This window comes from Vitis vinifera, chromosome 1, assembly GCF_030704535.1.
Source record: "Vitis vinifera cultivar Pinot Noir 40024 chromosome 1, ASM3070453v1".
In the NCBI taxonomy this organism is placed as follows: Eukaryota; Viridiplantae; Streptophyta; class Magnoliopsida; order Vitales; family Vitaceae; genus Vitis; species Vitis vinifera.
In genome coordinates this window covers 24325355-24352414 of record NC_081805.1, presented here as the reverse complement: position 1 = coordinate 24352414, position 27060 = coordinate 24325355, and the positions used below count along the sequence as shown (strand labels likewise).

At 36.9% G+C, this 27060-nt stretch overlaps 2 protein-coding genes across 6 annotated transcripts; one reads left to right on the top strand and one right to left on the bottom strand.

Annotated features, from left to right (window-relative positions):
• Positions 1–1612: 1612 nt before the first annotated feature.
• On the top strand, positions 1613–11448 carry LOC100246062 (cyclin-dependent kinase G-2). Of its 4 annotated transcripts, none has more exons than XR_009467449.1 (11): positions 1615–3828; positions 4298–4433; positions 4568–4656; positions 4849–4960; positions 5066–5172; positions 5276–5449; positions 5522–5654; positions 5837–5914; positions 7083–7155; positions 10657–10793; positions 10896–11448. XR_009467449.1 is itself a non-coding variant. In XM_059742156.1 (6 exons), the coding sequence occupies exons 1-6, from the start codon at positions 2108–2110 to the stop codon at positions 5373–5375; spliced, it is 2265 nt and encodes a 754-aa protein (XP_059598139.1). In that variant the 5' UTR covers positions 1614–2107; the 3' UTR covers positions 5376–5787. The 4 variants fall into 4 exon arrangements, 2 of the variants coding, with proteins under 2 accessions (XP_059598177.1, XP_059598139.1); XR_009467452.1 differs by having other exon boundaries at positions 5835–5914; positions 10569–10793; XM_059742156.1 differs by lacking the exons at positions 5837–5914; positions 7083–7155; positions 10657–10793; positions 10896–11448 and having other exon boundaries at positions 1614–3828; positions 5276–5787.
• Positions 11449–12177: 729 nt separating this feature from the next.
• On the bottom strand, positions 12178–26636 carry LOC100240965 (uncharacterized). Of its 2 annotated transcripts, none has more exons than XM_019221833.2 (4): positions 25623–26636; positions 15385–15816; positions 14620–14926; positions 12178–13023 (listed from the first exon to the last, which is right to left on the bottom strand). In XM_019221833.2, exons 1-4 carry the CDS (start codon positions 26070–26072, stop codon positions 13016–13018), a joined length of 1197 nt encoding a protein of 398 aa, XP_019077378.1. In that variant the 5' UTR covers positions 26073–26636; the 3' UTR covers positions 12178–13015. The 2 variants fall into 2 exon arrangements, with proteins under 2 accessions (XP_019077378.1, XP_002266342.1); XM_002266306.4 differs by having other exon boundaries at positions 12178–12916; positions 25623–26629.
• Between the last annotated feature and the right edge of the window lie 424 nt (positions 26637–27060).

The following is a 27060-nucleotide window of genomic DNA, read 5'->3' as shown; positions in this document are numbered from 1 at the left end:
GATTCAACTTTTTCAAATAATAATATAACACAACAAATAGACTAATCTAGAATCCTATTGCCTCCCAAATTTTAATGAAATTTTTTATTTTTAAATATCAACTCTTCTAATTGCAAACTCTCTATTAAGACTATTATATCACTTTCTTACCTTTTTCTAACCCTACCTCATTTTTCTCTACTTTCTTCTTAAACTCAAATATCTTGTCCAAACACATATTTGACCTCTTTCATTAATAAAATCCTACATCAAATACTCCTAATGGTAAGAAGAGAAGGAAGCAAAAGACAACATATCACATCTTTGACTTAAAAATGAAGGATATTATGGTCACTTGATATTATCAAGCTCCAAGACCCAACATGTAATTGACATAATATAGACTGAACCATAACTAGTCATTTAAATTGATGAGTGTGAAAGTATCGAAATATAAGCGAAGAATATTAGAATAATTCCTAAATCTAAAAGTAACTAGTTTAAATCTTTTGTTGGTGTTCTACATTTAATAGAAATAAAGTTAATTGATTGGTCATGAAAGACCGACGACAAACTGCTCAATCCTTTAGCGTAACCTAGGACATTCCTTGTCGACATTAAAAATACTTGAAAAAAATTAACATATGTCATTCATTTTATTTGATTTTCTAAACATTTGCTTTAAAAATCTAGGTGATATACTCATGGATAATCTAGGATGGTTTGAGAGCCTTAATTTGATAGTTAGAATTATGGGCTTGCTATACATGTTTAGCTCTTTTTAGTTGACTTGAGGATAAGAGCTAGGTGCATCAATATTTAAAAGATATGACAAGATAAGATGACATATGTGGAGCACATTTTGATAAAATTAAGCGGTAAGTGCAAAGCTCGTCAACATCTATAAGACACGAGTAAGCATCTTGGAATCAGACATGAGAAAGTTGGTTCAACTTTCTTTTGATAACAACGTGACAATACAATGATCAATTTAAGATTATGAGATTTCTTATTGCACTCTCGTAAATTTAATGAGTTTCTCTAAACATTAAGGTTTTTTTTTTTAATAATTTGGAGGTATCCGTATTTTTCGACAAAGAGTGGAGTTCAAAAGATTCGACATATATTTGATGTAATTCATTATGAATTCGACCTTAAATTTAAGGTAAGAGTTATGTACACGACATCCATGAAACACATTTTAATATCAACATATATTTTGCATTCAATTTTCTTTATTCAACTTTTGTCCATAATAATTACAATAATTGATTTAGAATTATGGATTACTTAAGTTTTGAGATTCTTCATTAAATATAGAATCTTTTGTACTTATATTTCAAGTATTTGTAGATGACCATAGTTGCTTCTTTGAGGAATAAGTAAGAACTATGATGTACATCCAAATTATGGGAAATTAAGGAAAAAAAAATTATTTACTCGTCATTGAAAAAGAAATAAACAAAAAGGAAAATCTTAAAATGGAAAGGATACGAAAAGGGTCTGAATGATATTTTGGGAAAGAGTTTTAATAATATTTTAATGGATACATACAGGGGGTCAACGAAACCCCGGGGGGGCTAACGATATTTGACCAAAACTTTCAAAGAAACAAAATATCAGTTCTGGACCCGTGATTTCGCGTAACACAAATCCACATCTAAAGCACTCTGAGCGCTCTCGCGTCGTGGCTCTCTCTCTCTAGAAGCAGCCTCGCCGCCCTTTCTCTCTCCTCTCTCATCGCTTTGCCGCCACGTTTTTCGATTCGCCGATCAATCAACTCGTCGACTTCATCATCGAGAGGGCGAGAAAGTGAGAAAGTTCTTTAATTTTCTGCTGTTTCTATTTTCGTCTCCGTTTCGAATCTAGGGTTTCATTCTCGATCTCAGATTGCCTCTGCGGAAACCGAAGATCGAGGTATGATTTTCTAGTATTCGTCGGTTTTGAGTTTTGTGGTCTATTCAGATCTGTGATTGTTTGGATTTTAAGGTTTCGTGTTGGTTCCTTTGAATTTGGGGAAATTGTTGTGTTGGTTTTGTGATTTCTAGGGTTAGGGTTTTGAAGGGAGGGGATTTTTCGGGGGGGACTTTGATTGGGGGATTAGGGTTTTCTCTGGTGTTTTGCATTAATGGCGGCAGGAAGGCACGGGGGTTATCGTGATAATGAATTTAAGGAGCGGGAGTCTGATTTAGATGTGTCAAGGCGGAATTTTGCTTATTCTAAGGACGAGTATGATCGGAGTAGGAACGGTAACCGTGAGGGTCGGATTAGGGATTCGAGAGAGAGGAATAGGGTTAGACAGAAGGATATTAAGGAGAGGGAATCAATAAATGGTGGATACCGGTCTTCTTCTAGTAGAAGTGATTCTGGAAGTAGTGGTGGTGGTGGTGGTGTGCCTAGACGATGTGTTTTTTCGGTTAGGACTGCTGACCGTGAGCCTGGTGAGTTGTCAAGTGAGAGTGGATCGGATGATGGCATCGAGTCGGAGTCGCAGGCTAATAATGAGTTTTCAAAGGTGGAGAATGGGATTCGGTCGCCTTTGGATAGGAAGAGGAAGTTTTCACCTATTGTGTGGGATAGAGAAGATAAAGAATCGAATAATTCTTCCAAAAGTAGAATTGCCTCAACAGCAACTGCCCTTCCTCCTCCCCCTCCACTGCCTAAGACATACCGCCAGTCACCAAAACTTATTCAAGATGAGGGTATGCGGGTTTCTCCGGCCAAAAATAGCAAGATTCAGCGTTCACAACTGCCACCATCACCAAGCCTCCCTCCGGTGGCACCTTTGTCAGTTACCCTTGATGTGTCTAGTTCTCCCATTGAGTTGAACACTTCTTCACCTCAAGAGCAGCGGTGGAGTAATGAAAAAGAAGCAGACCAAATTGAAGATGAAGATTATGTTCCCACTCGGAACATATCATCATCACGATGGGCAGATGAAGCCAATTCCCCAGTTGATGAGGGTGAAATTTTGGATGATGAGGAAATTCCTAAGAGGAGGAAGAAAATGTTTCTTTCTGAGGGCTTGGAGCCCAGGGTACTCAAGAAATCTGTGAGTCCTGAGCTTGGGGAGCTTAAGAGGGAAGGTTCTGAAGGAGCAAGGGCAAAGTCAACTGACTCTGATGAAAGAGGCAACCGTGGTAGGTCAGGTACTAGGGAAGATTACCCAGATAATAACTCAGACAGGAATGACTATATGGAAATTGAGGACTATCATAACAATGATGCTAGTGCGAGGCAGTCAGATACAGATTCTGAGCATGAAAATGTTTCTCGGGAGACTCCAGAACCTGCACTCCCACCACAAAGAAGTGTAAATATGCTTCAAGGATGTAGAAGTGTTGACGAGTTTGAGAGATTAAATAAGATAGATGAAGGCACTTATGGTGTTGTGTACAGAGCTAAAGATAAGAAGACGGGAGAAATCGTAGCCTTGAAGAAGGTGAAGATGGAGAAAGAAAGAGAAGGTTTTCCTTTGACTTCACTGAGGGAAATAAACATACTTCTTTCCTTTCATCACCCTTCAATTGTTGATGTTAAAGAAGTCGTGGTAGGGAGCAATCTTGACAGTATATTTATGGTTATGGAATACATGGAGCATGATCTTAAGGGGCTGATGGAGACAATGAAGCAGCCATTTAGTCAGAGTGAAGTTAAATGCTTAATGCTCCAGTTATTGGAGGGGATTAAGTATCTCCATGATAACTGGGTTCTTCATCGGGATTTGAAGACATCAAATCTACTTTTGAATAATAGGGGTGAGTTGAAGATTTGTGATTTTGGATTGGCTCGGCAATACGGGAGCCCTTTGAAACCATATACTCATTTGGTGGTTACTCTATGGTACAGGTGAGCTGGACTTGCACTTGATCTCTTTTCCTAGGCATATGGGTGTACACTTTCTTCTCTCATTTAAGTAAAATTAATGCTTGAGATCTGTTCTTCATGCATTCCTTAGCTTTATACTTCATGTTCTTTTAAAATTGCATTCATTTTTTCCGTAGGCAAAGAAGAAAACAGAGCCTATTTGGAAGGTGCTTTATTTTCATAATGTTTGTGTCTATTCACTCATGCACCTGTGTTCAGGTGCAAACATGTGCCACCATTTGCATAGCAGATGCTGCCTTTGTTATAATACTGATCCCTATGTTTTACTGATCATTAAATTTGACAATAGACCATTTATCAGATCATCTCAGCAAAATTTTCTTAGGCCCTTTGTCCCTGGTATTAGTTGTCATGTTTGAATTTTAAGTGTTGTGATGATGTCTATGGGAAGAAATACAACGTGCTTAATGTACTTCTATTTAATTTACAGGGCGCCAGAACTTTTGTTGGGAGCAAAGCAATACTCAACAGCAATTGACATGTGGTCGTTAGGTTGCATAATGGCTGAACTGTTATCAAAGGAACCACTGTTCAATGGGAAAACTGAACTTGATCAGATTGACAAGGTAACTTAACTAGTTAGCTTCTGCTTGTGATACATTACCATTATTGCTGCCCCCCTACTGCCTATATGATTCTACTTGATATATGGTGATTTCCAGTTTAATTCATTCTGTATGAGGAATATCTATGATTGCAGATTTTTAGAACCCTTGGCACACCAAGTGAGACAATTTGGCCTGGGTTTTCCAAATTGCCTGGAGTCAAGGTTAACTTCGTCAAGCATCAGTAAGTATCCATTTGGCGTGTGTATGATGTTTAATATAGTTAATTGTAACATCCTGGTGTTCTTATTCTTGCCACTGTTTTCCCAGGCTCCCAGCTTTGGGTGATTCGGTCTGGCTTTCTGGCCTCCATGGTGACACTTTCAGCACAGCATATATTTCTTGTTTGTATTAACCATTGATGTGTTCCTTTCAGGTATAACCTACTGCGTAAGAAATTTCCTGCCACATCTTTCACTGGATCTCCGGTTCTCTCTGACTCTGGATTTGACTTGTTGAACAAACTTTTAACTTATGACCCTGAGAAGGTGATTTTTTAGTTCAACATCTATAAATGTTTTGAGGAAATGTTTTGTTTTCTAGGTTGGTATTTAGATAATGTTGTTTATTATGGCCTTTATGTTCTATTACAGAGGATTACAGCTGAAGCTGCTCTTAACCATGATTGGTTCCGCGAAGTTCCTCTTCCCAAATCTAAAGATTTCATGCCTACTTTTCCTGCTCAGCATGCCCAGGACAGGTATCTTGACCCTATACATGACTTTAAATGAGAGATGAGTAGGAGTGCAGTTTTTATTTTTTATAGCAATTTCTAAAATAAATTTTGTTCATTTGATTATCAGGCGCGTGCGAAGAATAATGAAGAGTCCAGATCCTTTAGAAGAGCAGCGTAGAAAGGAGTTGCAGCAAGGGGAATTAGGAGCTGGTGGTTTGTTTGGCTAAGAGAAACTAGTGGGTGTGCAGTTGCCCCTTCATGCTTGAGTTTTTCTCAGTACTCATAAGTGAAAATGTTAGAGGTGAGAGACACATGTTGAATGGAAGTTGCGAACATTGTTTGTCAGACGATTATTCATGCTGTTTTTTAGCAGGCATCCCTGATGATTTGGGTGGAGAAATGCATTTTTTTCCTCCTCCCACAAAACCAGATCCGCAGGTTAACTTTGTTCCCCAGACTTGGTCATCAAATAGAAATGCATCTGTGGCAACTGCTTGCATCACAAGGTGTGGCATAGAGGCATTACTTAAGAAATATCAGTTTCAGTTGGAACTCGTGTATGTAACATATTTCATTGGCACATTGTAAACAATTCTCTTAAAATTTGGTTTTGAATACCAGAACAGTATGGATTTACTACCCACTATGCTTTCTATCTTTTTTAATATTCACATTGTGTTTGCAAGAGACGGTTGGTGTAAAGCGGAGGGGAGTTCTTTGCTTTTCATTTGACGAAGAAATTGACAGTAACCGTAGTACTTCGAAGGTAATTAATTGATCTGATATTCTATGTAACATAATTGGGGGACTCGGGTTTGCTTTCCATCCATTGGAATCTTGTCACTAGTGTGGATGTTGTCTGGCAGCATATTAGATATTTAATACTGTAGGTTTTGTTTTTGCTACTATGCGACATTTTTTTCCCTATGACTAACTAATTTTTGGCAGTGTGGAAGAATGTATCAATTTTTATTTGTCTTGAGAATTCATCATCCACAGCTATGTCAAAAATCATTGGCTATGAGAGCAAGTCTTTTTTGTGCATGGTGCACAAAATTTGGTTCTTTTTAAGGCCACCATTCTTATGAATCTACTAATCTCAAGGATTGACCTATTGCATTTTAGAATTCTGCGTGTTAAGTGATGCTTATCTGTTCTTAAGCAAAGAATAGAAAAATGCAGAAAGCAGTTCATCGCTACCAAGTCAGCAGAATTTTTCCTCTAGTTCATACGTTTATTAGTTTAATACACTGAGACTTGTAGTTTTATCTCTTTGCCAAATGCAGCATTCATAGAATTAGTAAAGTACCAATTTCCATGGAGGACTCATTCACTCTAGAGTTTTGAAATGCGAGGAGACCTTTCATTGAATTTTAGTTTCTGTATCTATGTAGCCCATTTGGACTCCTTGTGATATGCCCATCTCCTGCTATTAATGAAATAAAAATCACGCCGTTGGAAGTATCCGAATAAATCAGTTACTGTAAAATTTTATCAGTTTACTGTAAAAATTTGTTGATAGGAACCCGTATATATGTTCAAATCTCTAATTTGCCAATAAAAAAAAAGGGTATTGCAAAAATTTTCCTCATTGATTGAACTACCATTACCCTCGCTGCCTATATGGAGAAGGTTAATCTGGTATGATGGTAAAGTTCTTATTAGGTACAAGACCTTTCACCAATGATACCAACTCACGATCTTTTTTGTTACCTTTTAAGTAGCATTTACTGTTGCAGTTCATACTTTGTTGCTTCAGTGTTGCTGTTAAGAGCATATCCTAGTACTCAAAAGTACTGACACCTTAAAAGAGCATGAAAATAAATGCATGATTTGCTCTGTCACATCGATATTCTGTTTTGTATGGTCTGAGAAGATGCAAGCTTTCATCATGCTAGAACTTTTATGACATTTGTCTGCAAATGTCACTGCAGTATCAAAGCAAAAGCTAGTTGAGGAAATTTTCTGTTGTTCAGGAATTGCTTTGTAACTTCAGGCTCAATTGAGGTACCATACAAACCTTTATTTTTTTTAGTGTTTTTGATTAAATACATGTCTTTGTCCTCATATTTGATTTCTATTAAATTTTGTTGTATCATTGGATAGCTTGAACTAAACAATTGAATTTCCACTGTGTTTTGAAATAATAAATCTTGAAGATGCATTTAGTTAATTTTATAACAAGCTGCATTTTTAGTTGAGGAATCTATTAAGAAGGATAATAAATGACTTGTGTGGATTCCTTTGATAATGAATGTTTCAAGTTGTAGGGTTTGAGTCACTCTATCTGTAGTGTAAGATAAAATCTGGATTGGGTATCAGATGGTGTTTGATGCATTTTCTGCCAATTTGTTTTTTGTTTTTTAAAATTAATGGCGAGGTACATCGAAGTGTAGAAGGATAAATGCTGATCAAGATGCATTTAGTTCTTAATTTTATAACAAGCTGCATTTTTAGTTGAGGAATCTATTAAGAAGGATAATAAATGACTTGTGTGGATTCCTTTGATAATGAATGTTTCAAGTAGTAGTTTGAGTCACTCTATCTGTAGTGTAAGATAACATCTGGATTGGGTATCAAATGATGTTTGATGCATTTTCTACCAATTTGTTTTTTTGTTTTTTTTTATAAATTAATTGGAAGGTACATCAAAGTGTAGAAGGATAAATGCTGATTGGAATGACAATTGTTTTATTCCTAGGAATTGCATTCTCACAACCTAATGTGAAACATAACAGAATCAGGAAACTGTGCTACTTTTTTAACAGTAATTTATTTGTTTTAGTGATTTTGGCATTTGTTGGATGGGGATATGGTATACAAAACTTTTGTTATTTGGATTCTTTTACTTTGGCTAGTCACTTGATTACTGTCACTCATGAATGTTGTATTGAGATTAAAGAGTTTGTCAGAAATTTAAATTTTGTTTTGGATTGTCTGAATTTTGGAGGGCTGATAATTTTCATGTTCTCTATCCAATTTAGTTACACTTTAACCTTCCATAGGCAATGAAAATGTCTTTGGATTTATTAATTACCCAAATTCATGAATGCTACATTGAGATTTGAAAGTATGCTGCAGATGTTTTTAAAAAAAATGGTGTTTTGGATGGGATGGATTTTTTGTCACATTTTCTTTGTTTGATGATTGATCCGACTGTTCTTTTAATAAGTAAATTTCTGCTGTGTTTATGTCTCTATATGTCATTTTCATATTTATTCCAGTTTCTCATCTTATTGTCTTCTAAATTCTGTGGAAATGGCTTCAGTTCTATATTTGTGAATATATCTGGCTGTTGATTTGCACTTGCTGGTGGTGGGACTGAGACTTTTCAAATGCATGGTGCCATGGACATGGGTTTTATTGAGGTTGAGATTTTTTCAAGGAGTATGCTAGAAAGAAGACATCATATGCTCACTGCCATTCTCCTGCTTATCCGTGAATATGTCATTTATTTCAACATGCATACTCAGTTGTGGCGGCCCATGTTTGATTCCTGAGATTATGACTAAAAGATCAACTGCAATTTAGCCTATCAAGAAAAAAAAAAAAGGAAAAAATCAACTGCTTTTTCATAGGTCCCAGTTGCAAAATTATGGCTCTAAAAACTGTCTATATGGATAACAAACAAGGATGGGTATCTGTAGCTCCTGTTCTCTCTTAATCATAACATTTGAGTTTAAACACAAGATTAGTTAGTTTTATTTTCCTTTCTACCTGTTCGCTCTAAATTGGATTTGGAGCTAAATCTTTGCATTTGTGAGTCACATGTACCTTATTTTAGATTTAGACGTGTCTTGAAAATCTGCGAAGTCCTTGAACCAAGTGCTGCTGAACCTTGGGTGGGGTTGGGATTTCTTGACCCAGGACCAATCCAATATGCAAAGAACTGCAGCTCAAGGATTCCAGATTGGGTTTGGGCCGTTTGGCTAAGGTTGGTTGAATCCAACTTACCCAAGTTGAAGCCCTGTTTATAGGTTCTGGCTTGCTACTGTTTGGAGCAAACCTGATAGACCATAGAAGATGTTATAGGACCTCATGTTTGGAACTCTAGTCCTGGGCTAAGAAACTACCATGAGCATTGGAGAATTTAGGATGTGAGATAGAATATATGGGGTCCAAGTTATGCTATTTTCTGTAATTAAATAATATGAATGCAATGATAATGCTTGACCTGCAAGATTGTTGAGTTGGGCAATGGATGGGAATGTAGGTATGCATACAATTTGATGATTTTTTACATTCCAGTATGGGCTGGGTGCTTTTTTCCAACTTGGTGTATTTGGATTGTACTTTCATGTGATTACACATTATATAATCTTTTTTAAAGGACATTTTGGGTCATTAGGGCTTTGGTTCTCTGCTCCTGTTCATTGTTCTTCTTGATTGAATTGTCTTTGGAAAAGTGTTTAATGATGGGTTGGATTTTTTCATTATGTTTTTTTAAAAAAAAAAAACCGAACAGTGCATTCAAGAGCGTGTATTCATGCATTGAGATATCAGCAATCTATTGATTTTTAATAATATTAGATTGTTAACAAAATGATAGAAATGGTAGTTATGATTGTGGCTTTTGGGCAAAGGTCAAGGTAGATGTGTAAGGTTATGACCAAACATTGTACACTTAGAGGGAAGTATAGGCCAAGATTTAGAGGACTGGTGAGCCAGGTCTTGTATAGTTGACCCCCCATGGTGGAGTTTAGTTTGCTCAGGGGCAGGTGTGTTGAGAGAAAGGGGTAATATCAGGTTTTGGGGTCTTTGCAATAGGGGTTGAAATGGATGTTTGAAGTAGTGAGTAAAGGTGCCTGGATAGAGAGGCCTGGTGCAGCAGGTTTTGTGTAGTTTGTGCTCTATGTTGGTACTAGTTTGACTTAGTTTATTTAAGGCAAGGACTACAGAGAAAATAGGGTAGCATGAGGTTTCTAGGCAAAATGGATTAGGCTTCCAAAAAATGTCACCTTTGCTTGTATATATCATTTTGGGCCCTTTTGATTTGCCACCATTTAAACTAGTCATTTATTTTGTCAGTAGTCATTTCTTATTGTCTTGATTTCCATCCTTTCTGCTTGATCCTGCTTGAATTTGATGTAAGTATTGTAAGCATCCCACTCATCAAAAAAAAAATAAAAAAAATAAAAAAAAAATTTGTTGCAAGTATCCCTCACTTGCATGCCACTAGTAGGATATCATTACATTAGATTTTTCTTCTTATGGTGCCTTACAATTTAAGTCTATTGACCTGACACTGCATGGATGAGCTATTATTTTGGATCAGGCTTGACCTGGAAATGAGCAAGGGCTTTTTGGAATGTCAACAGCAGGCATTCAGAAGTGTCCTTAATGTATGAAATTCAGTTGTGTCAAGACTAATATATTCATCTGCTTGTGGTCACTTATGTATGCCATTAACTTTATTATAGGAATATGGCTGGAAGAATGTGTTGCTTTGCAAATGAAAATTGTTATGAAGCACCTGCATGATCCGGTTTATTTAACTATAACATGTAGAGGGAATTCAGGAAGAAGAAAAAATACGAGAGATAAATTGCACAAGCTTTTTATCAAAAGAGTAGTTATGCAGGCACTCTCTGACTTGACCAGAGGCCTTCTTCCTTTGTGGGTATGCGGTAGACAAATCTTGGAAGGTCAGTTTTGAGGATTTTCTTGGTATTTGCTCCTGTTTCTTTTAGATTTGATGTTGTTATCAGATCACCAAAATAATAGTATCTTGTTGATGATGTTATCAGCTGAGCTTTTGACATGGATTTTATAGCTGGAGAGGAGGGAGGCTGTTGATTCTGTTGCTCAGTTCAGGTTTTACGGAGCCAATCTGCCCCATGTTGCCTTGTGCTCCGTGACATCCAGTGAACTCGCGTGCTGCTTGTTTTTCCAGTGTCTTTCTGTTTGTTTGTTTGGGTTTTTATTTATTTATTTATTTGATGATTTGATGATATTGGGGGCCATCAGGTGGGAATACAATCAGATTGCCAGCCTCTCCAGCCTCTCAAGCCATCCAAATTCAATTCAGACTTTTGGGAAGGTAGCAAGCGTGAGATTAAAATTGCCTAGTTATTTTATTTAGGGTTGAAGGGCCAAAATTGTACATGCATACTAATGTTGGACGTTCCTGGTTCTTAACAAAAACATCACTTGTACATATTAAGTCGGGGCATTTGTGGTACTTGCTGTTATCCGCGTCCAAGCAGGACAGCAGCTAACTGGGAGGCGAGGCTCACATATTAACTCGTTAAAATAAAAAATGCGGAGAGGTGAAGGCGGTGCCTTTTGTTCACTTGGAAACGCTTCATATATTATACCTTTTTTTATCTTGAAAATTCTTAAAAACATAAATGCTACAATTAATCTATGCAAACCAAAAAAAAAAAAAAAAAAAGGTGTATATGGATTGTTGGATAATCAATTTCAAGTTGTGATTGGTGCAATATGTGGACAATGAACCGGTTACTTAGACGTATCGATAACGCATCCCGCCTGGGCGGTAAGGTAATGTGGGTATGATATCCCATTTTTCCTTTTTACCCTCAGCATTCTACAATTGGTTTTCTTCATATTTGCCTTCTCTATGGTCATCACAAACATCCTACCCTGAAATCAAACTCTCTGCTCTTTGCTCGCTTCGTACGCCCAGAGCTACTTGCTGCGCTATGTCTCATCGGTCATTGAAGGAAAACTATTGATAGTTGCATGAGAATGAGCAAATTCAACTTAAGTTTAAGACGTTGGAAGGTGAAGAGGTCAAGTCAGAGGTAACGGTTGAACGCTAAGCTATCTAAACAAAATGTCCAAAACGCTTCTCTGTTTTGTCAAGTTGGAGGAAAATCTTGATTTTTCTTTTCCTAATTAATTCCAAGTCACTTCACTCCGAGGTGCATGCGGTTTTTAAAAAGAACGAGTCCAAGCCTTAAGTTTTTCGTTTTTTGAAAGATGAAAGATGTAGGTGGAGTTAGTTGTCTATAAAAGCCCAGAATAACACACAAAAAAAGAAGAAAAAAAGAATAAAAAAGGGGAAAAACCCACTGCAATGCAGTTTGGCTGGCGGAGGTGATTTAATAGAAGGTGGATGCGAATGTATAGTGTACAACATGCACAAATCAAACTCCAAACCCACCAATGGACTCTAGTGAGTAGAAAGAAGGAGATGATGCAACAGAAAGAAAGGAGGTAGGGATGTCACGAAAGTAAGGTTGAGTTTAGCTGTTCAGGAGATTTTTCTTCAAGTAATGATCATCCAAAAACACATTCTATCTTACAACAGAATTCCCTTGTCCGGGGAATTCTTGGTCTGATCTCTTTTCCCCCTTGTCATATACACAGGCATGTAAACCATGGTCATGCCCAAAAGCTGCACAGTTGCACTGCAAATCGGTTCTCTGTTGCAGCCTTCTTCAGTGGCTGTTTTCAGGGGATCAACCGCTAAAGAGCAGAGACCTATTGATTAAATTAAGACTAGCAGCCTAGCAGCACAGCAGCCAAGAAGATCGGAATGCCCAGAAAGTGACCATGATATTCAACTCATAACGGTCCTGAATTCTAGTTGATTTCCTCTCATAGACATGGTGAGAAAATGCCTGTTGAGTAGCCATGAACAAAGCCAACAGAAATTGTCACTGTGAAGAGAAAACTATGGTCTTCCCTAGTACAAAGGTGATCAGTGAGAGTTCAATAAAGAAGATTGTATTGATGAGAGCCCGATCCACTGTCCATCCAAATATAGTAATTCCCCCGGGGTTGTTCTGCAAATACATCACTGCATAGCCAATTAAGATTAATAAAATATGCGATGCATAAGATTTAGAACCTGAATCTTATTCAACCGTTAGCCAGAGCAAAAAATTGCTTGAATGATTCAACCAACTGAAACAATTGAGATAAAGGAGTCAGATTGCAAAGTAAACACAAACTTTGTTAAGGAAGACTAAGTTGAGAATCAAATCCTTGTGACAACATAACTGTAGGTAAGAAACAGCATTCTGAATGAGGACTAAGAAAAATCAAGAGAGTAGAAGCTGTGTTGCATTTTTTTGCATTATTTCATTGATCACATGTAAATTGTTTGATGGCTGCAAGGTTGGGAAGAAATTTTTTACGGTCTAGCTGAACCAGCCTAGTTCTTGTTTCTGATCTATTAATTAATTTGAAAAGATGTAATACATGGCATCAGTGTCTGAAAGGAGTAACTACGAAGTAGTTCTATCAGTGTCTTTTTTCTTCTCACATGATACCATTTTCTTTGTAGATCCACTCTTCAAAATTGGTCTTTGCCTGCCCCCATTATGCATCTCTCTTTCTTGGTGCAAGTTTGACTAGAGAAGGATTTATCAGGAAGCACACACCAAAAGACTAGAACTTGTATTTCTGCCACATCAGAGCAAAGTCCTTGGTAGAAGATGATAAGAAAGGTTTCAATAGTGTGGATCTTAAAGGAAAATTTTCATAACCAACAGAGAAAAATAGGTATCCAAACAAAAGTTTGAGGATCATTGTAATAAAGACAGGCCCCAGACATGGAGTCACAGGAAATTTTAATCGAAGTCCTACCTTTTAGTTAAATTCTAAGAGACCCATGATAAGAAGTATGTATTTTGTAATTATTATTTATTATTACCAAACATAGATGTAGCTATGCACCCACAAACAGAACCAGATCAACCTGGCTAGATCCTTGAGTCCTGTTCAAACTAACACCTTCCATCAGAGCAGGCTCTTTACCTCTCAAGTCCATAAAGATTCAGCACCACCCTTCAGGTTCCCTCTGCTTCTCTCCTCTCAAACTGGCCATAATTTTCACCTCTCTCTACAGTCCACGTTCATTACTCAGCCATTTTCTTCTTTTCCAAACATAGTCAATACTCTGAAGGTCCATATGTAATCCTGTGGTCTATGTATGATCTTCTCCTGGCTTATTTGTATTGTTTCACAGGCATAATCCTAAGAGTGCATAATTGTAAGCACATCACTAGGTCAGAATAATTATAAGAAGTTTGTAATAGATTGAACATAAAAAATGTGACAGATTCCTTAGAAATGTAGCAAGACGAGAGTTAAACTCAAGTACATAGGAGGTTTTAACATATAGTTATGTAGGAAAATGCAAATGCAACTTGTGATCTGTGTAGTGGAATATTCACTGGTGAAGTGGCAAAATTGTTCAACAATCAGATTGTCCAGGCACACCTGATTGTGCTGGTTTTAGGTCTAGAGAATGTTACAGGCAGGTCACTCTTTCTGTAAGCCCAAACTACTTGACACATGATTAAGGATTTCTACCATGGGCTGTATATTTACTCACAATATGGTTACTTTCCCAACTTTGGGGTTTAACTCAAAGGAAAATTATTCAGCAGATATTTAAGCATATATATATATGTATATATTCAACAGGGGTAAATACTAGAAAGAAATGCAACAAGATGTAATACAATAAATAACAAGATAATTTGATTTTCGTACCAAATGCTTGTCTCTTGTGATATGAGGACATATATGAAGCCAATTGTGCACTTGTAGGCATAACGACATAATCCAGTGACTCCAAATCACTTTCAGAGTAGTTTATATGAAGTGAGTTCAGTCTATTGTAAGCCTCTAAATTTCCCGTACTAGTTGAAGTTCTCAATTGAGATGTATCAGTAGAGCTGCATGTTGACATAGCATGCCATTTGCTTGCCAGTGATGCAATGCCTTGGGCCCTATGGGAAATTTTTGTGGCTGCATGCAAGCAAAGAATTATCCCAACAACCTGAACAAGTGAGGAGACCTGAAAAGCCAGGAAAAAATGAAAAAGAGAGAGACACCAAAAATCAAATCTCAGGGAGTAAAGAGAAGAAAAGAAGAGAAATGCTAGGGCTTCAGCAACAGGTCACCAGCTGTGGGTGATATTTTGTGACAACTGCATGTGTGAACAGCTGCATGGGTAGAGGGGGTACACCCAATCAGCTAATCAAGAAGATCCAACCCCAAAAAACAGCTTGAGTGGATAATTTTCATGGTTAGTAATGCAACGTTCTTTTAGGGAGTTTGAGAAAATAAGATTACAATGAATACAAGGTAGAAGTGCTAATCCTCGAGCAGGAGTTTCTCGGATAAATAAGCAAACCATTAAGCAGTATATCTAGCTTTCATGCATGTGAAGCTTTATAGACCATATAAACCATAGCAAACTACAAACATAGATTAGCCAGATAGTATATAAAGAAAGTGTAGCACTGAACTTACTGCAAAATCACCACCATTTATGAAAGTAATTATTCCACTATATCCTGTGGTCTGGAATAGTGTTACAAATTGACTTGCTGTGACAACCAAGAATTCCAGAAGAAGATAGATTCGGAATCTGTGGCTTATCTTAGAGAGGTGATGTCTTAGACGAATGTGCTCTTCCATAAATACCAAAACATCAGATTCACTTTCCAACAGTTTCCCATAATCATCAAAGTGGATAACTTGCAAATTGCAGACCAAATGAAACAAGGTGCAGGCTGTTAGAGAGATCATAGAAACATAAGTCCATGACACAATCAAAGCTAACAAGATAGCAACAGACAGCCACCATGATTCATGTTGTACATATAACATGCGAATGACTTCACGTGCAGTCTTTAGCAAGAAACATGGCAATATCCATGACACAAGCAACCGTAATGAACCCTGTCAAAACAAAATATCCAAAGCAATTCTCTTAGTACGAGCAAAGTTGGAACATCATAGAGAAAACATATGAATGGGTATCTGATCATAAATTTAGAGATCTGAAACATTATAAGAGGTGAGCATGAAATTTTAGAGATCTGAAACATGATAAGAAGTGAGCATTAAATTCTACATGACTGGGTGAAAAATTGCTACATAGATATGTCTTTAGTTTGACAAGTGAGAACTAGATTGCTATGGGACAGAAATCAGAGAAAGAAAAAGAAGCATTGAGAAGCGTGTCACATTACACAATCCTCAGCTCCAAATATGATCACTGGGCTCACAACTTAGCTAAGTAGCAAACTGTTCAAGTTTTTTGTTACAGGCTTGATGACTTTCTTTGTTTTTATTTTTTTGTTTAAGAATGGTAGTACTTCGGACTCTAAAATTTCCAAACAAGTTGCCAAAGTTTTTAAGGGTGAAAGTGTAAGGCAAAGTGTTTTTGTGCACGTGAGATGAGGTGTAAGCCTTTTGGGACCCTAATTTCCAAATATTTAAAATAATTTAAAATGCATACGGAAATAAAAATTAAATAAAATAAACAATAAATTTCATAACAAGTCTATTTTAAGTCACAAAAAATCATGCTAGTTGTTTCATACTTCCATTTAAGTCTTGAAAAGTCACACTTCCATTCAATTCAAATCCTCCTCTCCAATGTCATCTTCATCCTCGTCCAATATATCGATTGTGGGAAAGATTGCACCATTAAATCCCCCTATTTCATCTAGTTCCTCACCTTCATTAATTGGTGCCAAATTGATTTTCTTCTTTTTACCTTTGTCTCCAGATTTACCTAACATAAAGTGCAAATTGGGTGTAAACTATTACAACTTCATGATTAAATTTAATTGAGTTTATAACTTTAATTTTCTCATATTAACTTCCGAACTTATCATGTTTTCTCTTGTAGGAAGGCAAATAACCTATTTTGACCAATGGTGTTGGAATCTCTTTGACCTTTGATGACAAATTCCTAACGACATCAACATTGGATAGTTCATCATCTTCAAGTAACGGAATATCAAGCAATAGGAGGGGAGTCGCTTCTCCATTGTCTATTCATCATTAGAATCAATTTCCTCTACCAAATTAGATCAACATTGTTTTTCCATATACATATGCTAGAGCATTTAACCTTTTATTTTCAAAGTCTATTTCTCCTTCTTGTTAAATCCAAAAATGAATAAAAAAACCTTACAATAGCTAGTCTTGTACTAATAGATTGCACTATGCCCAATCCTCTAAGATCTATTGATTGAGTAGTCTCTAACTTCTGTATTCTTCTTCATTTACTTTCCTTCACTACTCTTTTGAAGTTTGTTTGCCAATGCATGAACTTCTTTTATTTATGAGCAAAAGCGTGCTTTGATCACTTATTCCACACTTATCATATCAATTCAAATCTTGCATTTGCATGCCCTATTATAAACACTAATTGAATGAAACAAGGTCTTTTCTAACACAACAAATTGTGCCATATCTTTTGAAAGACACCTTGAGAACAACTAACCATACATATATATATGTTAAGGTTGAAATATTTAAAGATTTGAATGTTAAATTCAAATTAGCCAATATTAGAATTGAAAGACATGTACTAAAAATTATAAGTAATATCAATTCAAAAGTGCTCCAATTCCTCTCATACGCTGAAGCACTATAAATGGACTCCTAATTTTTTTTTTTTTTGATTAGAAACGAAGAAAAACATATTAAGAAGAAAAGATACAAGAGAAAGAAAAGATACAAAAATGGACTCCTAAATTTTCAAGAATTAATTGCAACATAGATTCCAAATTCATCTCTTGCTTGGCCATACAAGTTTAACTTAATGCCTATTGTTAGACATTCATAATCCAACATTTTGTCCACACATTTAGATAACCCCCGCCTCACCTCATCCACATTAGAGATCTTATCTTCATAATATAGTTGATGATTAAGATAATAGCTGTGGCATGAAAAGATTGACAAAGTTGTGGAGGTTGCATTTATTTATTTTTTCCAAATTGGCCCATATTTGTTATTATTGTCCACACAACTAAATACAATTTTTTCTTTGGCCAAGTCCACCAAATCAACTTTTGTCAAGATACTAACCTATGAGATTGTGGTCTTTATAACAAAAGAAACATGAAGTAAAAAAATGGGATCAAACGACACAATACTTTGCGCTTTGACACCATCGATCTTTATCGTTCACCTTCTTGAGCACCATTTATCAGAGGAGAACATTGCTATAAGAGATTGGTTTTCCTTATAAAGACTTTGGAGAGTAAGAAATATAGTACAACCCATGTAATTGCTGAACAAATAAGTTCATGAGTTTTTATAAATGTTCTCATCAAACTAAGAACCCAAATGTGTCCACATATGAACTTTACCACATGCCTAACTTGTGATAGTGTATTGGCATGAACCTTTAGCTTTCCAATGGCCCCCAACATCAAATTAATACAATGAGTAGCATAAGTAGTCTAGTACAATTATGTCATCTTTTCAATACTTCTCATCTCAACATTCATATAATTTGTGGCATTATTAGTAATTGCACAACATTGTCTTCTTCAATTTCTTCAACTACTTCATCAAGATATTTAAAAGTCAAACTCTCCATTTTTTTCATTGTATCATACACAATAATTGATTTAAAAAATCATGACTACTTATTAGCAAATTGATTAGACACCTACTCTTCTCATATGTCCAACTATTTGATATAATTGAGCATCCATGTTCCTTTCAAGTTTTTTTATATACTCTCATCATGATATTTAGTCATTAACTTCTTCCTTGAGAATCCATGTCCTCAGTTAATTCATAAATGAAGGCTTCAACTTAGGCCCAAAGTTTGCAACAACATCAACAATATAAACCTAATAAGGATCATTAACTGCATCAGATAATAGGCATTTCAAATACATAAAACCTTCAATTTTCCTACCTACGTCTTTTCTTTCTTCATGCTTCCATTTGGAATTCAAAGTACTTTGTTAGGTTTTGAAGTGGTGGATTTATCTATTGGTCTCCAAGGTATGGGTTGCCCACTCACTCCCAATTGCTCTGGAAGAGACACTCTCATAAATTGGATCTGGACTCATGCCAATATTTTAATCAGCTGATTTCGTTTTGATTTTCATTCTCCAAAATTGGCTAATGCGTCTTTACATTCCAACTCTATATCTTCACTAACTTTATATATGCTTTTGCCATGATGGGTTATGGCCAAATGATGTTCGAGTCAATTTACACCCTTGCTACACCTTTGATTACAAAATAATGACTAGTATACTTCTCATCAAAATTTTTAATAACATATTCCTACTCAAAATCTTTTCTCAAACCCTTTAAATCAAACTGACTCATATTGAAAAAACAATGACAATTGAATTCTATAAATGTTTTGCAACTTGAAAGATCCTAAATAATTGCATTGCATCAAATTTTTGCTACATGTAAAAAAAAACAAAAAAAGAAATTGGTGGACTACATAATTAAATAAGCAAATAGATAACAATATAAAAAACAAACAAAATAAATAAATAAAAATCTAACATTAAAAAAAAAAGTGAATGTGGAAAAAAAACTTATTTCATGGAAGGTAGAGAGGAGTGTTAAGTTTTAAATAGAAAATTGAAAATTTAAAAAAGAAAAAAGAAAAAATAAGAAGAATAACTTCAGCATGGAAGGCAGAGCGAGGAGTGGAGTGTTAAGTCTCAAATAGATGAATGAAGAACAAAAAAAACCAAAAAGCAAAGAGATCAAGATGGTGATTATTGACGTGGTGACGGCTGAGAAGTGGGAAGAATGAGAAAGGGAGAAAAGAGAAGTGGGCTTGAAGGTCAATGGAAGAGAAATGAGTTAAGAGATGGAGACTAAGAAGGGAAGAAGAGGTTAAAAGAGAAACAAAAGAGAAGGGGAGAGGGAGTGACATACATGGACATGTAATTGATGAGAGTTTAGGCTGTGAAATAACTTTGACGCCATTGAGCAGGATGGGGGTCTCACCTCTGAATTGTTAGATCAAAGAGCCTTAAGAAAAGGGGAGCTAGAGAAATTAATTTTGAGGGAGGAAATCCATTGGAGACAAAAAGTTAGGGTGAAATGGGTTAAGGAAGGGAATTGCAACTCTAAGTTTTTTCATAAAGTGGCTAATGGCAGGCGAAATAGGAAATATATCAAGGCGTTGGAAAATGATAGGGGCTTAGTGTTGAATAATGCTGAGAGAATCACAGAGGAGATCTTACTTTACTTTGAAAAACTCTACGCGAGTCCTATAGGAGAGTCTTGGAGTATTGAAGGATTAGATTGGTCCCCTATTTCGGAAGAGAGCGCGATAAGGTTGGATGCCCCTTTCACTGAAGAAGAGATTTCTAAGGCCATTTTTCAGATGGATAGGGACAAAGCTCCGAGGCCTGATGGCTTTACTATTGCAGTATTCCAAGACTGTTGGGATGTGATTAAGGAGGATCTAGTGAGAGTGTTCGCAGAATTTCATAGGAGCGGAGTTATCAATCAAAGCACTAATGCCTCTTTCATTGTTCTTTTGCCCAAAAAGAGTACGACAAAGAAAATCTCAGATTTTAGACCCATTAGTTTGATCACTAGTCTCTACAAGATAATAGCCAAAGTGCTCTCAGGGCGTCTAAGAGGGGTTCTGCATGAAACCATCCACTCTACTCAAGACGCTTTTGTTCAAGAGAGACAAATAATGGATGCGGTTCTCATAGCAAATGAGATAGTGGATGAGAGAAGACGATCATGGGAGGAAGGTGTCGTCTTCAAAATTGACTTTGAAAAGGCTTACGATCACGTAAGGTGGGATTTTTTAGATCAAGTGTTCGAGAAGAAGGGGTTCAGTTCTAAATGGAGGAAATGGATGAGTGGATGTTTGTTCTCGGTATCTTATGCAGTATTGGTGAATGGTAGCGCTAAAGGTTGGGTTAAGGCATCGAGAGGATTAAGACAAGGTGACCCTTTATCCCCCTTTTTGTTTACTTTAGTAGCAGATGTATTGAGTAGGATGTTTTTGAGAGCAGATGAGAGAAATATGTTAGAGGGTTTCAGGGTGGGTAGAAATAGAACTAGGGTATCTCATTTGCAATTTGCCGATGACACCATCTTCTTTTCTAATACTAGAGAGGAAGACTTGCAGACTCTCAAGAGTCTTTTGTTAGCATTTGGGCATATTTCTGGGCTTAAGGTCAATCTTGACAAGAGTAATATTTATGGTATCAATTTGGATCAAGCTCATCTTTAAAGATTGGCTGAGACGCTTGAATGCAAGGCTTCTGGATGACCTATAATCTATCTGGGTCTTCCTTTGGGTGGGAACCCCAGGGCAGGTGGATTTTGGGATCTAGTGATTGAGAGAATTTCAAGAAGATTAAATGGATGGCAAAAGGCATACCTATCATTCGGAGGGAGGATAACTCTCATCCAATCTTACCTTACCCATATGCCCTGTTACTTTCTTTCTTTATTTAAGTTACCCGCTTCAGTCGCTGCAAAAATTGAGAGGTTGCAAAGGGATTTTTTATGGTCAGGGATTGGGGAAGGCAAAAGAGATCATTTAGTCAGGTGGGATGTTGTGTGCAAACTGAAGGAAATAGGGGGTTTGGGTTTTGGGAATATTTCTTTGAGGAATCTTGCTCTTTTAGGGAAATGGCTGTGGAGGTACCCTAGAGAGGGTTCAGCTCTATGGCATCAGGTCATACTAAGCATTTATGGTTCACACTCCAATGATTGGGATGCTAACACTTTAGTCAGATGGTCACATCGCTGTCATTGGAAGGCTATTACTCAAGTCTTTCAGGAGTTTTCCTCATTTACTCGGTTTGTGGTAGGAAATGGGGAAAGAATTCGGTTCTGGGAAGATTTGTGGTGGGGGGACCAACCTTTGGGAACCCAATATCCAAGACTATTTAGAGTAGTCTTGGATAAAAACATACTTATTTCTTCAGTTTTCGGTCCTACTCATCCTTTCTCTTGGAATTTAAATTTCCGTCGTAACCTGTCAGATTCTGAGATAGAGGACTTAGAAGGCCTCATGCGGTCTCTCGATGGATTGCATTTATCTCCTTCGGTTCCAGATGCCAGATTTTGACCCTTATCTTCTTCAGGGCTTTTTTCAGTTAAATCCTTCTTTCTAACTTTATCTCAATTTTCTGGATCTCCTCAGGTTTTTCCTTCTAAGTTCGTTTGGAATTCTCAAGTTCCTTTCAAAGTGAAGTCCTTCGTCTGTTTAGTGGCACACAAGAAAGTGAATACTAATGACATGCTACAAGTGAGAAGACCCTACAAAGCTCTTAGTCCTGATATTTATATTCTGTGCATGAAGCATGGGGAATCAGCATATCATATTTTTCTTCATTGCTCCTTGACGATTGGGTTGTGGCATAGGTTATTTCAATTAGCTAAGATGGATTGGGTCCCCCCGAGGAGCATCCTTGACATGATGTCCATCAAATTTAATGGATTTGGTTCTTCTAAGAGGGGGATAGCCTTGTGGCAAGCTGCAAGCATCGCTCTTATTCGGATTGTGTGGTGGGAAAGAAACGTGAGGATTTTTTAGGATAAAGTAAGGAATTCAGAGTATCTTTGGGACTCTATTGTTTTCCTTGCTTCTCTTTGGGCTTATTGTTCCAAGGTTTTTAAGAGGACTCCCCTTAATGTGATACAACTTGATTGGATAGGGGTGTGTATTCCATAAGGAGTGGTCTTTTTAGAGTATTTGCTTGTTTTTCAGTGTATTTTTCTATAGTTTAGCTTTCTTTGGCGGGAGGATTCCTCATCCTTCTTTTGTACTTATTTTCATCTATCAATAAATCTATGTGTCGTTTCCAATAAAAAAAAAAAACATGCTGGCAATGAGAGCTTGCAAATGCCGTGAGGAACACATCCGAGAGGCAATACTAGAGTTAAGGTTTTCCCCCTCAAATCTCAACCTTTTATATTTTATTTTTATTTTATTTCTGGCCAGTTGCATCTCCAAAGCATGAGCCTCACCTATCAGAGCATGGAAGGCACTGCAAAAGCATGCCTCACGTATGCCCCAACCTAGAAGTGTGTGCCTTTGGGGAGTCTTGCTCTTTTAGTTGCACCTTGCGCTGACGCAGGCCTTGGATACACCTCATTCATGCTCTTGAAAACACTACATGCTGCCTTTTTTTTGGGGGGGGAGATTGGGGGTGGGGGGAGAGATTTTCTTTTCATATGCTATGATATAATGATATATTGGATAGACCCCTAAAGGGAAGTACAACCCCAGTATGAAGTAACACCTAACCCTAGAAGAGGGGGGAAATAGAACATGCTTACTGCACACTCAACAATAGCTCAGTCCATAATCAACCCATCAACAAAACTCTTCCATAGAAACTCTCCTCCAAAGATGCACCTGACAGAAAGGCCTTTGACCACTCAAATAAAGATCTCAAAAGAAAATAAAACTAACAACTCTGCCCTCTGCAAGTCCTTTGGTTGTGCTCCTTTCAAAAATTCCAAGCTTACACATAACAGGGTTGACCTCCACATTATGTGTGTCCTCTTACCACTCAAATTACCATGCTAGCTCAGAAAGGTCTCTCCACTAAATGAGCAAGGAACCAGGAAAAATCAAACAATGCAAACAGCGAAGCTACAAATTGCAAGACACGTCACAATGTATGACAACAACTCCTCATTTTGCTTACACATCTTATTCTTGTATCTTGTTTGTGAAATTGAGAAGAATAAATATCTTTATGGATTCTTCTAATTTCTATCCTACCCTTTCCATAAAAATGGTTCAAAATAAAAATCTTCTCCCAAATTGCTTCTAAGAAAAGAACCCAACCATTGCAGGCATAAACGAATTTCAAACCTTCATCATTGGGACAAAGAGAAGGAACCTTGGAGAGAGAGAAGCATAAACATAGAAATAACTGTGCTTTTAAACCTTCCAAGTTGAACAGGAAAGTGCAGAATAGGAAGCCTCACTCTCCTCACTAACCACAATTTCCTAAATGCAGAATAGGAATGAAGCCACTATTTTGAATCATGAAAGTGCCTTGTTAACCTTAGATTCTACCAACAGGCCTTCATCAAATGCCAATTATTAGCTACCATCATTGTTCTATTAATTGCAATGTGAATGAATCCAGAAGCCAATCCTTCTGTGGACATTCAGAGGATACTTCCTATGGCAAACATCAAATCATAACTTCTTATATGATCCATTGCCCATAGAGACACTGACAAAAGAATAGGAGTTATTTCATCCTAGTTTATAGCTTTATTGAGCCCTGAGCTAACAAACCCTCTTTCCTCTTTAGAGTACCAATCCATCTACCTGCTCCCCAAATTTGAGCATAATGATCTTCCCCCACAATCTGTCCATCTCAAGAGCAAACCTCCACAATCACTTGCCTAACAGTGTCTTATTAAGGATAACTGGACTTCTAATTCTTAGACCACCTTTTCTTTTTCAAATACATTTTTCTACATGACCAATTTATGAAATGCATTTTTCTGTCTAAAATCCCTTCTCCATAAACCTCTCTGAAACTTCTCTAATCTATTTTGACCTGACACCATGATAATAAAGGAGGGCATAAAGAAGATTGATAAATAGCACAAAAAGACACATACCTGTCTCTAACCATTTCTGAACCGAAACCCTCACTAACTTAGCCATAAAAGAAGCTTCCAACCACATACCCAAATATTTAGATGGCAAACTCCCTTCTGTATACCCCAGCAATTCCCCAAAGTCCGCCACATTGTTGCATTCCTCACTAAAATAAGCTTTCTTTTCTCTCTGTTAATTTTCAGCCTGGTGACTACCTCACAAAAAAAAAAAAAAAAAGAAAAAGAAAAAAGAAAAAAGAAAAAGAAAAGGAGAATACACCTCTAATTCAGCAATCAATTGCTATTCACTTCATGAAACCATATAATGCTATTGGTAACTAGTACAAAATCTCCCTGTGGAGGCCTTCACTCATCCCCAACCTTAAAACTACTTAGAAAACCACCCTATACAGCTTCAAAATGAAGCACAAGAACCTCCATCACCAATACAAACAAGTATGGGGAAAGCAGATCCCCCTTACATAAGCCTCTCAAACTCTATAAGAATCCTAAGAGAGCTTGTTAACAAACACCAGAATGTAAGCAGAGAGGTCCAGAACCACCCACCCCCCCAAAAACCCATTTCTATAAAATCGTAACCAAAAAGTTCTAAGAGGATGATAGACTATGACTTTAATAACATTAGATATAAGCAAATATAATAGTTCAATTTAGGAAGCACAAATGCAATACTATCACATTTTATATGTTTGTAAAGATTTTGCCAGGTTAAAGTGTACATTTCTATTATCCAATAGACTAGAAATAAACCTTGATTTGATAATTCGCCATTTCCGGAGTGAATACTAAATTTACACTCCTGAGCTCAACAGCATAAGCAATGGGCAAAAAGGTTTCAAATGTCAATTGGAGTAATCCACCAATTGAGAGTTTCTTAAAGTCGGTTCATGACGCAAATTACCTTCCAACACAATAACTAGAAAGTCGATATTCCTTTGAGGACACAAATATTCAATTCCCCACCATCGTTTGTCCATTGGTATATCCAAATATCCACATGATGTAAGCATCTTATATCACTCTCTATTTGCAACATTTATCAGCAGAAGACAACCCCAAGAATTAAACAAAAATTATCACCCAAAATCAATCAAAGCAACAAACTATCTGAAATGGGCAATGCTCACCGTAATTTTCTGCACATACTGGTCCCGAAACCGAACCATCTGGCCACTGAACCGATCAACAAAGAGAAATTTCCGGATACCATACTTTCGAAGATTATGAGAAAGACAAAGCAAAGAAACAGCCGCGAGGCACGTCTGCAAAGCCACAATATCGAGCTCGAAATCCTTGATTTGATACTTGTCACACCCCTCACAATTGGAGAGCTCAAGCACCACAACTGGAAGCAACACGCCAATAACAAAAAACACAGTCCACGAGAGCCCAATACTCAATACAGAGGATTGGTGGAAGCCCAGAACGCATAGAAACGACTCTAACCGTTGAAGGGTCTCATCGAGGTGGGTGTTACACCATTCTTCTTCTACTTCCTCATGGGTTCGATTCACACCAAGAAGTAGGGTTTGGGCTGAAGAATCCTCTTTGGGTTCATGGTTACGAACATCACCCATGTGAATCAGAGCTCAATTGGTAAAGCAAAGATGGTTTTCGAGGCAAAAACGATCAGACCCAGTTGGGATCTTGAGGTGATTCTTCTGGAACGCAGCTTTTCAAAGGAGGAAACCCGATCAAATCCACTTATTAACTTCTGTGGTCCTCTGTGTTCCTCAACAGCTGTGCCAGGGTTTTAACTTTTCACAGCTCAATTGAGACAGAAATTGCAGTCTCTGAACAAAAAGCAATCAAACCCAGTTGAGATCTTGCAGTGACTCTCCTGAAACGCAGCATTCACCGCCCTCTCTGCGTCCTTGTTGTGCCAGAGTTTTCAGACATATTTTATGAAATAGTGGAGCGTATGAGTGAGAACATCGCCCACATTTCAAAATTTTCCAGAGCTGGTTGAATTCTAGCCCTCCGATGATCATTTTTCGAGTTGACCTTTAAACGGTTAGTAGGACTCATGATAGAGATGATGTCCGTTCAACCACCGGATGAATTTGGGCCATGTGATATGGTAGGTCGCTTATGTTCTCACGTATCATTAGCCTCATCATCCTGCCTTGGGAACCAGGAAATTGTTTTTTTTTTTTTTTTTTTGGGTAGTTGAAGATAGAAAAAAGGAGCCTAAGCCCAATATTAGGTGGACCCAGAAATTTGGTCAACGAGGAGTGCCTACTAGTAATCATATGATACCCTCTATTTAATGAAGCTATTATTGTTAATTAGATTTATATTTTAATAATCTTGTTATTCACTATCTTTTTTTTTTCAAAATATTTATTTGATGAAAAATAGAAAATTTGATATTTTATTTGAACATTAAAATTTTTTTTGTTGAAAAGTATCCCAAATTTGAGATGAAGATAAACCAAGAGATTATATGAGATTGATAGAAATGTGAGAAACAACAAGAGATGGTTAGTGAAGTGTAAAGATTTATAATTTAAGGTGTGAATATAAGTAGCAGATAAACATGAGATATTTCCAAAATTCAATAGT

Excerpts from the sequence above, each read along its gene's own strand:
- LOC100246062 (XM_059742156.1), top strand. The coding sequence starts at position 2,108 with ATGGCGGCAGGAAGGCACGGGGGTTATCGTGATAATGAATTTAAGGAG. Across the intron at positions 3,829-4,297 it reads GTGGTTACTCTATGGTACAG|GGCGCCAGAACTTTTGTTGG; the intron begins GTGAGCTGGACT and ends TTTAATTTACAG. Across the intron at positions 5,173-5,275 it reads GCTCAGCATGCCCAGGACAG|GCGCGTGCGAAGAATAATGA; the intron begins GTATCTTGACCC and ends TTTGATTATCAG.
- LOC100240965 (XM_002266306.4), bottom strand. The coding sequence starts at position 26,072 with ATGGGTGATGTTCGTAACCATGAACCCAAAGAGGATTCTTCAGCCCAA. Across the intron at positions 14,927-15,384 it reads TAAATGGTGGTGATTTTGCA|GTCTCCTCACTTGTTCAGGT; the intron begins GTAAGTTCAGTG and ends CTGGCTTTTCAG. Across the intron at positions 12,917-14,619 it reads TCACAAGAGACAAGCATTTG|TGATGTATTTGCAGAACAAC; the intron begins GTACGAAAATCA and ends TTGGCTATGCAG.